Genomic DNA, 11,393 nt, shown 5'->3' with positions numbered 1-11,393 from the left:
AACATGACATTTAAAACAATGTGTACTTTTAAAGTGTCTTTCTTTACTAACATCTCTAATTGTATGATTAAAAAAAAAAAAAAAAAAAAAAAAAAAAAAAAAAAAAGGAAATGAAAACCTTTGAATTGAACAAAGAATATGAAGAATTAATCACATTAAGTAATAGATAGTGATTTTATTCACACCAATAATTTAAAAGACAAATTTTGGAAAAAAAATAAACAAAAAACTTAGCAGTTCTCCAAAAAAAGAAATGCAGAAAAGAACAGCAAAAAAGACAGCTAATAGAACTTGATACAAAAAAAAAAGAAGCAGAAAACTTTCATAAAGAAATGGTTCCAGAGCATGCCAGTAAAAGAAAAATTAGGTTCCATTTACTGACAAAAGTGAACATGAAAACCTATTTGAACAAATGGTTAAGAAGGGGATGTGGCACAAAGAACTGAACAAGAAGAATTATTTCCAATAAACTTAACTTGACCTGAAAAGAACTGAAGTAGCACTACAAAAGAAGATGAGGAGAAAGAAGGGCAGTAGCATTATGAATTACTACCCTATGAAAGATAAAGAGCAAACCAAACCAGGAGCTAAGTGGTTCAACAAGCCATTATAAAAGTTCCCATCAACTATTCAAGTGCCCCATTTAGATTTAAGGTAACAGGAGATTCGAAGCCCGAAATTACAAGGTGATTGGTGGGAGAAATTGGTCAGTAGATTGAAAGGAGAAGCTTATTGGAATTTACCAGAAAATGGAGGAAAGTATGTGTAAACCAAACAAAAACAGATGTTACAAAGTTGGTTAATACCTCAACTTTTACTGTAGAAAGTAAAAACTAATTGACCCCTGATCTTTTAATCTATTAACATGTTTCCTCCCTGGAATGAAACAACTCATTTTTCTCTTTTGTAGCACACAACAGCAGGTCTTCTTTCCTTTCTCTCTGTTACTTAAAGTTTCTTAGTATCTTTTCTGTAAAGTGGCAAAAAAAAAAAAAAAAAAAAAAAAAAAAGGGTGGGGGACCACAGGTAACACTTCTGTTTTTTGCTTTGTTTTGTTCTGTTTTCTTATGTTGGCTTCTTAATTCCTCTATATAGAAGTGGAACTAAAGAACAGACATTCTTCTACAAATGAAAATGAAAATCACTATGTTGTGTAGAGGTTGTATTTGTCAAGGATACAAAATTTATTTCTCTTGTCAAAACCTAAAATAGACTGGATTTTCCATGTTTATAGCAATTGAAATATATATTATTTTGAATGAATGTAATTCTTGAGCTTTTACATCAAAAATTATTCTAAGATAAAATACAATGTGCTTGGAACCATTCCCTTTGATTGGCCGACTTTTAATAGTAGTACTATGTAATTTTGATTGTTATAGTTTCAAAGTCCTTCTGAAGAAGATATAGTGATGAAGTGGTATATCATTCTTTTCAAGGAGAGAAGCATGGATAAGAACAACAACAATAACAAAAAAAGCCAAAGAAAGATTTTATTTTTAAAAACATGAATAATATATAATACTTACAAATATATGTGACCCTGCTGGACACATTATTAAAAAAAAAAAAAACTATATCTGTACTTCATGCAGAAGCCAAGATTTTCAACATAATTGAAGGCCTCAAGATCTAAGAGAATTAGATATAGGCAAAACTGATACAACTTTTCATTTAAAATTTTAGAAGTAGGGCTGGAGCGTATTCGGTGGTTAAAAGCACCAGCTACTATTGCAGAGGATCCAGGTTGGATTCACAACCCCTATATGATGGCTCAATTCCAGTATCAGAGAATCCAACTCTATCCTCTATCCTCAGTGAACACTGCATACACACATTGCATAGACTCAAGTATGCAGGCCATCCATACAAATAAAAAAAAGAAAATCAAAAAAACTATTGTTATTTTTAAAAGTCCATAATTACCTATGTTCTATTGTTGAGTTGTTTCACATTTTAATTAACTGAAAGAATTTTATTTTACAGTATAAACATATAGTAATGTTATTTTTTCAAAAAAAAATGAGAAACAAAAATAGGAATCAAAATAAAACACACACATTTTTACTAAATAGTATAATCATGAGAATTTTGTCAATATCAACAAGAGATGAAAAATGTAAGTAAGAAGTAAGGTTCAATTAGAAATAAATTTTAAAAATTATAACAAATACAAAGAAACAAGAGCTAAATTCAAAACTTTACACAATGGGGAATATAGACAATTTTACAATCTTTTAAAAACCTAAAATAGAAAGATTAAAACTATTAAGATTCAAAAAGCAATAAAGTTGCACCATGGTTCAAATACACAGTGTTACTGGGCTCTGGGCAAAGTTCTGCTAGGAACAGATCTGGCCCTGAAGTGCTCTTCTATTCTTTGAGTCTTAGTGACCCTTAGGTAAGACAAAGATTGCCACATGGGCTGAGGTACTGTTAGAAGTACCAGCAAATTGTCTTCAATTCTATTCCATTGTATATGCCCCAGTTCAGGCGAATGCCAGGGCCAAGAAGGGGTAGTGGGTGGGTAGGGGAGCAGGGTGAGGGGAGGGTATAGGGAACTTTCGGGATAGCATTTGAAATGTAAATAAAGAAAATATCTAATAAAAAAAAAAGTACCAGCAAAAGGAAACTGGCAACAAGCTACATGAAGTACATATTTGCCAATAGGCAAATAGCTGGGGAATAGTTTTCCTCTACAAATCAATGCTGGATGAAAGTATGGTATAACTAAATGGAAAGTGCTATGTCATGCTTGAGATTTAGAAAATCCAAACTGATGAAAATGACAATTCTCAAATTGATTTATCCAATCAATTCAACCCAAATAAAAACCTCAAAAAGAAACTTTATTCATGTAAATTTCAACAAACATATTTTATTATTTACATGGAAGTAAAATTAGTAAAAACATTTAGAACAATGAAAAAGTAAAGGGATTCACACCATCTGATATACTTGCTCTTTGTTCTGTAAAAGTAATCAACAAGATGTGATTCTGATTAAAAAAAAAAAATGAATAAGCAGAGAAGAACCAAGTCTAGAAGTAACTCACACAAAACTCAATTTCAACAAAAATAAAAATCAGTGGGGGAATGAAAGCTGCAGACTAGAATACACATGTATAACATGTTTGCATATGATCCTTTAAAAAGAATACATTCTAAAAGAAATAGTTCATAATCAGTGGAAAGAAGAGTGGGGAAGATAAATACCTAAAAGCTAGCTCAAGATCATGAGTCATCAGTGATAAGCAAATTCACACTAAGGTAAAATTTTATTTCACACACCAAGACAACATGGTCAAAGATTAAAAGAGATGTAGAATGAGTTCTAGCACTGTTTGTCATCTTAGGGTAAAAATGGCATTATTATTTTACAAAAGCACTCTTGCAGTGCTTCTTAAGGTTAAAAATGTTATCTACTATACAACCACAATCCTCCAAAGTGCTTCTTCAGGAGAAATGAAAACACTTCCAATACTTAGAATGAAATCTTTATTTGTAACAGCCCTACTCTCATGATAATCCTATTGCCAATAATAAAAGGGTAATAATCAAATTGCATACATCAATCTAAAACATTACTTTGCCATATTGTAGAGATAATACTAGGATATTCCCATTAAGGCTTCTGTATTACCATGTTTATCCCTGTTATGAATTACCTTTAAAACTGAGCAGCAATATAATGGTTGCCATGAGAAAACACTTTTGTGACTGGTGTTAGAAGCAAATATGAATGATAAATTTTATTTTTATATTCATTAATAAATGCTATTGTGCTTAGAAATGATATATCATATGACATGTTATAACTTTTTGTTTTGCTTTACTCTGGATTTTGTTATTTAATTACTTAAAAGCTGAATAAATACCATTTTTGCTTTTCTATTAAAAAAAAGGGCAAAGCAAGACTAATCTTCTACAAACTTAAATGAATAAAATAATACTGTAATATAGATATAACAATGATAATGTATCATTACAAGACACAGTTAATATTCATTCTATTGCTCACATACTTGAGTCTTATAGCTCAAGTGATCTACAAAAAGATACCTTTTTAAATGCCTATGACATCACAGTGGATGCCAAAAAGACTGCTCTGCATTTTGACCATTCACATTAGAAGATGAGGGAAAAGATCTTTCAGAATTGGATAGTAGCTTATTACAGAGAAGTAGAAACAAGGGCATTTGACTAGAGAATGATATTAGTGGTAATACTGTCCTAAGAATTGTTCAGAATCATTAGTATACATGATTCTTCCCAAGTATCTTAAAGACTAAATAATGTGCCACCTTACACATTACCAAAAATAAGGCAAAGGTAGAGAAAATATGACACTTAAATCATTTAATTCATGAAATAAAGCATTAGACTGCATGAAAATTGGAAATATTAACACAGGTCTATTTTTGAGCTTACTTGTTTGGTAACCAGTACCTACAGATACAGGACACAAAAGCACACATGCACTTCTTTGATGAATAAAATCTTCCTTTTTAAGAATTAGATACCTTACCTAATCACAACAGATTCTCTCGTATAGCCACCGTCATATTCTGTAGTTTCTTCTAGTGCCTGGAAATCTAGATTCTGAAAATTACAGGAAAAAAAAAATGCACCTTAACATCTATAGTACACCATAAAATTAAAAATAAAAATAAAAAAATAAAAATAAAAAGATCTTTTTTGTAGATGTCTTTCTTACCCGGCTTCCACATATGAGCAATTCAATTTCTTCTGGTCTGAATAAGTATTTTAAAGGTGATTCATTAGTCACCATATGAAAACCTCTGCGAAACGCCTTGAATTGTTTTTCTACAGATTTATTGAGAATGTAGTCTGAATAGAGATTGACAAATTCCTGTAGGAATATTAACAAGAAAACATATGCTATACAAATGAAACAAAATTAGCTATTGGGCTAGTTTTAATACCCACCCTCCACCCCAAGAAAACCTTCAGCACTATTTTTTGTTACTATTTTTAAAAATTAGATTTCAGAGAGTTGGTTCGGTGCTTAAAAGCATTAGCAACTCTTGGAAAAGATCTAAGTTCAATTTTCAGCATTCACACAGAAGCTAACAACCATGTATACTCTCCTTCCAGGGGACTAGATAGTCTCTTCTCGCCTCCATGAGCAATATATGCAAATAGTGCATCAATATATATACAGGCAAGGAACTCATACATATAAAATAAACATAAGTCTTAAAAAATTAATAACATGTTATATGTACAAATAAAATTATTTTATAATTTCTCACTTCTGACAAATATAAAAGTTATAATTCATATGCATAAACAGTTATAAATTATGATTCTATGAGTAAATCAAAGAGAAATTAATATAAAATGTAATTAATAATAATAATGTAATAATAATGAAATAATGTAAAAAATAGTAAGATTAAAATAAAAGATGAAAAAGTACTTCATATAACAACAGAAGCTCTACTATGCAATATAAGTTATGAATACTGAATTTGAGAAAACCAGAATATCTCAGGATTCCTCTGGAAATTATGGTACTGGTAAGCTAGCTACTATATCCAGTTCAGCAAAAATGGTTATTTGCTGGTAAACTAAGCTACTATAACAAATTATAAAATTTTATGAAGTTTTTATATCTGCTTCAAACCATACTAGGTAATTCTTCGAAAACTTTACAAATTATAAAATTTGTTATAGTACAAATGTAGTTTGTATCATGACAGTACAACATTTTACCAAAAATAATAGTATAAATTAATATAATTCTTAAAATTATACATGTATTGTTATTTTCTTTTTAAGTTCAGTTATTTTCTGTTGCCAAGTGAATAGCTTTTAAAGTTAATAGAAATCAAATCTAATATGAATAATTTCATATGCATTAGATCTCAAATGGAAAATGTATATACATACTAAAACAGATGTCAATCACTGGGCTCTGTATACCTCTTAGGTTTAATATGGTAAGGCCCTGATTATTGCGTTACACTATAGTAATATTTACCCATTCATTCTTTTGTAGTCTGTTTAGTCTTTCTCTAAAGGGGAATTAACAATTGTGTACAAAAACATAAACTCTTATCTAAGAGTTATGAAAGTGTAGCTTTACTATTTAGATAAATTTGTTTATATAAAGTTCTTATAACTGTTTCAAACTATACTAGGTAATTCTTTGAAAACTTTACTGCTTTGAAATTATATATTTACAAAACAATGACAAAATTTTATTACCTTCCTGTTTTCATTTGTAATTGGAATTTTATCACCATTTTCTTTTAGATCATACATCATTGGGTTACCAAAAAGATCTGTTTGTGATATCTGGAAAGTGATCATCATATCATCTTCCACACTCCCTTCATATTCCAATAAATCCTTTAAACTCTGATATAAAACCTAACAACAAGAAAGAGAAGTGAGGTTGCCAAATAAATACTAAAAGAAATAAAAATAATAGATTATTCATTCTTTGTAGAAACAACTTGTCAACAAAAATGAAGCCATAAATATTCCACATCTCTCAAATAGTTTAATAAGATAGAAAGGTTGTCACAGGCAATGGGTCAATCTTAAAAATTGTTCAAATGATCAGTCCAGCAATAGATTTCATACCATGCTCTAGAAAATACACTTTGTCTCCATGATTGTGGCAGGGCACAGGAAACGAGGAAAAACAAAACAAAGAAACAAACAGAAAAACAAACAACAAAAAAAGCCACACACATATCAATTGTACCTATCAACTACTTTATGGTCACTACTAGACAGACTCATATGGGACATGAAAACATGTTTACAACATTTTTTTATGGGGTCAATCAAAACATACTTGATAGAATATATTAAAAATAATGTTTATTATACTTAACCAGGTTAAAAGTACTTTACTGTACTAGACAGCAGTATCAACAAAAGTTTACAAATAATGTTTCTATATAAACTAAGATAAACTTCTGTATTTAGATACAATCTTAAAGACTATTAACGAAGGACAACAACTTACTGGGTGAGAGTCTCCCAAGTCACAAAAGGTTCCTTTTTTCCCCATTAGCTTCCTGTACACAACCATGGGAAAATGGACATCCAGTATACAGTTATTGTAAATAGCCAGACCCAGGACTATGCCAATCAGAGTAAACTGACCCTCAGTTTCAAAAGAAGATGGATTAAACCAAAATAATTTTGTAGCTTCATCATATGTGAACATACCTATAAAGAAATAATTAAAATATAACATACTTTTTGAAAGACTAAGAATTTAAATATAATCTTAAAGTCATATACAAAATTTAAACAGTTGATATAAAAGTCATTTTATCCACTTAATGACTGAATATTACATACGAAACAAATGGATGATTAAATACAAAAAAAATTGGAGAAAGTTGATTAACTTTAAGTTACTTAAAATTCATATCAAATCTGAGCTAATTTTTAAAAATATTTTGTGATCTTTCAGCTTCACATTGATCTTCATTATTCAACAGAGATTTTTTTTCCCATCATCATTACTTTATCTAGGTGAGCATTAAGAGATAGTCTTCTTTATTTTTACAGAACATCAAAAAATAAAATAAAACTAATTGTATATGCCTTTCAATTTTTCTAAGTTTATTTTCAGTTGCTTCTCAGGAAATATTTTTTATACAAAGTCTAACAAGCTGGAGAAGAGAGGGACTATATACCTTAGCACTTGTTAAAGTGAGTCAGGAAAATTACGAGTTTAAGGCCAGAGTACTAATATAATATAAAAAGATTGCCTAAAGAAGCCCAAACCAAAATGAGCAAATCAAAAAGCTTTGGGAAATGTTTTTCTAATGGAACAAGATTATTAAAAAACAAATAATACAGCATTAAAATGTACTTTCAGGCTAATTTCCATATTTTAAAATGTTCCCTTATTTTAACTTTCAGTTTTAATTACAAAGAAAAATACACTTTTCTCCTTGAACTGTAGGAATATAAATAAAGTCTAGGCTTTCTCTTGCAATTTAATATTTGTGGAATACTGGTTTCACAAGTATCCAATTCATACTTGCATTCCAGGTTGAAAAATATGTGAATTATGTATGTCGGTATCATTTGCAAGCCAGGTTATACATCCAAGGAATATCAAAAGTTCCAGTTCACATATAATAAATCTGATAGAATGTCGCCAATGGATGTTCTTGGTCTCAAGAGCAATTAAGGTATAAATTAACCAGAGGATAAATTATATAACCAATGATTCTCATGACTTCAGGTTTTTCAAATCCACCACTCTAAGGTTTTTCAAATTAAATTTACCTAGAAGGTAATTGTTTTCTACTAGAATATTTAGCTAAAGTAATCTACGGAAGAACCTGAATTAAGTGAGTGACAGAACGGTTCCTGAAGCAGTTATTAAGGCATACCCAATTCTTTTAAAGCTTACCATAACTAAAAATATTTATAAACCAAGTTTATAATTCAAAAGACTAACACACCATCATGATCATATCACTAGTACTTACCAATATCTGGATTAAAAATTTCCTCCACAACCAACTGAAAAAACTCTTTGGAAACGCCTCCCTCATCTACTCCTTGTTCTCCTTCAAATTCCACATACAACTGCTTCTTCAAGTCTGCAGGATTTTCCATAGCAATCATCTCTAGCTATTGATTGGAAATATAAAAAAGAGGACAGTTGAGAAGAGGAAAAAAATAAGATATAAGTAGAAGAAAATAAAAAGTAGTCATAACAAAACAATATGGAAACAAAACAATGAATTTTGTTTCTGAAATTAAAAAAGCAAAGTGACTTACAGTTTTTGGCAAGATTTATTTCAACACACAAACAAGTATGTAGTGTGTTTAAGAAGCTATATATTTCTCAGTAAGGGATATAGCCAAAACGCTGTTGGGGAGTGGGAGGGATGGTTGAAATTATGTCCCGTATATCTTCATCTTTAATGGTCTAAGTGCCTATGAATTTATTCTGTAAAGAATCTATCTCTATATTGGTCTACTTTAACTAATTTGTATGTCTTCATGTAGGTGTATTCACATGTCTCCTTCCACCGAAGATGTTTTTCCTCAGGACCTGCCCACCTTGTTTGTCAGGAAAGCATCTCTCTTTGACCTGGAAGACTGCATAACACAATAGGCTGGACTGTCAGCCCCTGGCATCTCTGCCAGTACCTGCCTATCTAGCATCAGGACTATAATGCCCACTTCAAGTTTCTTTTCTTTAACAGAATTCTGAATATTAAACTCAGGTCTTCTTGTAAGTTGATCTACCTTCTCAGCTCACATACCTAATTTTCAGGGCAGTATTCATTGAAAATTTATTTTCAGCAGTGCTTTGTTGGTGAACATATAAGAAACTGTTCTTTCACAAGTTCCACATATCACCACTAAATATTAACATTTAACTACTAAGCTTCAATAAATCAATCCTATTTTCTAATGTACTATAGAAACAGAGGTAATATTCTTCCTACTATAATGGTATATACTTAATATATCATTTCTAAAGACCAAAACTGTTAACATATTACCCTTCAAAACTATAGAGTTTTAAAATTTCATAATTTTATGCCCCCAAGAAATTAACAGGCAGGTCTGATACTTTACAGCCAAAAAAAGAAAAAAATAGATTTAAAATTAACCTTGGAAATGGAGAACAAAAATATACAAATAACAGTATTAGCTAGAAACCTGTCCTAAGACAGAATAACTTTGAACACTTAAATTTTCATGTTCATCTTAGCTCAAATTTGGTCCGAATACAATATAATATTATTACTGTTGTTTCTCCCAATTCTCAACTTGCTAAGAAAATATGTTAATTATTGATTCAAAGGTTTGTTGGTATTCAAGACAGCATACATCTTTCCAGTCTTTACCCTTTTCCCCCCAATTCTGGTTCTGGTATGTTCTATTATGATCACTAAAAAATATTTATATTTATGTGTTTGTTTGAAATGTAAAATAAGCATAAGATAGTATCAAATAAATAAGTGAAGTACTTAAATTAATGCTCTAACATTAACTCTAAGTTTGAAGTTGCAAGTATTATCATTCTAGTCATTTTTAAATATTCCATGTTTTCTATATATGATAGAATAAGGATTTGATCCCAGCACTCAAACTCGGTGACTTTAGTGCAGTTATGTCTACATAGAAAATTTGAGTCCAGTGAGAGCTTTATAGTGATTCTCTATCTAAAATAAGACTAAGAAGTAAATAAATATTTCCAGTTTTGTCAGAATATTTAACCACAAGATTTTAAAAACAGAAGTATTCTAGGAATAAGAGCAGCAGCAGTAGCAAAATATGAAACTTACAGGTCACTTTACATTTAAAACTGATTTGATAACTACAATTCCTTCGCAAGTAGGCTGCTAAAGCCATTTTACAGATAGCCTCTTGAAGTAATAAAAGGATGAATAACTTAAGAAATAGTAATTCAGAAGAGAGGTTTTAATCCAGGGAGCAAGCGTATAGCCGACAGTTTACCTATTTTCCAAAGAAAATAGAGATAATATTTGCTTTTAGATTTTGTGTGACTTCTTTGCATATCAATATTTTCAACAATATTCACGTATTATTTTCAGAATCAGAATGTATTTGTATACAATTTAAAAATAGTTGGCAGCTTAATTCTGTAGGTGAAAATGTCCAATTAGCAATTTAAGAAGACCATTCTCAATGTTGCCAAAGTGACTTTGTAAATTATTATCTTGTTTGAAATGATGTATTAATAGCCTGTCTTTTAAAAAACTGTGGTAACAAAACAAAACCTAAAATTTAATACTAACCATACACAAAAGCCATTAGTAAAGGAAGTCACATTAATTTTTTTTCCTTAAAAATAGTAATCTTGCTAAGAGGTAGTAGCACAAACCTTTAAACTCAGCACTCAGGAGGCAGAGGCAGGTGGATCTCGGAGATCTAGACCAGACTAGTCAACAGAGCGAACGAGTTCCAGGACAGCCAGGGCTACATAAAACATCTCAAAATACACCCCGCCCAAAAATGTAACTCTTAAAAAGACACACACACACACACATACACACACACACACCCTTAAACCATCGCTTCATCAACTAAAGAATAGTGTAAAAAAAAAAAAATTAAATTTACATTACTTTAAAAATGAATTTGTAAAATCAAGTTGTCTTACATGTAATTGGATACATGAAAACTATTGGGATATATTTATAATTCTGCAAAAAATCTGCATGTGTTCTTGACCTAATTTACTAAATACTAATGGATTTTTATATGTATCTTTCTGGAAGTATAAGATAAAACAGGTAGTATTGGCTTCATAGATAGCGCTGGAGAAAATTAAAATACACTGGTATTATGCTGTATTAATGTACAATAGTACCTATTACTTCCTAACTGTACTTCTTTTCATAC

At 30.3% G+C, this 11,393-nt stretch overlaps 1 protein-coding gene across 5 annotated transcripts in view; it reads right to left on the bottom strand.

The window, feature by feature from the left end:
* Positions 1-11,393, bottom strand: part of Ube3a (ubiquitin protein ligase E3A) — a 77,525-nt gene that overhangs the window by 10,602 nt on the left and 55,530 nt on the right. For all 5 annotated transcript variants that reach the window (XM_021204756.2, XM_021204765.2, XM_029531657.1 and 2 more), the window contains 5 exons: positions 8,495-8,639; positions 7,006-7,211; positions 6,234-6,398; positions 4,717-4,872; positions 4,528-4,601 (listed from right to left, as the gene is read on the bottom strand). In XM_021204756.2, coding sequence (XP_021060415.1) covers positions 4,528-4,601; positions 4,717-4,872; positions 6,234-6,398; positions 7,006-7,211; positions 8,495-8,639 — 746 coding nt within the window. The remainder of the gene's footprint in view (positions 1-4,527; positions 4,602-4,716; positions 4,873-6,233; positions 6,399-7,005; positions 7,212-8,494; positions 8,640-11,393) is intronic.

Source organism: Mus pahari, chromosome 1, assembly GCF_900095145.1.
Source record: "Mus pahari chromosome 1, PAHARI_EIJ_v1.1, whole genome shotgun sequence".
Taxonomy (NCBI): domain Eukaryota; kingdom Metazoa; phylum Chordata; class Mammalia; order Rodentia; family Muridae; genus Mus; species Mus pahari.
Note: the sequence above shows the minus strand (reverse complement) of the source record. Positions and strands in the feature narration are given on the sequence as shown.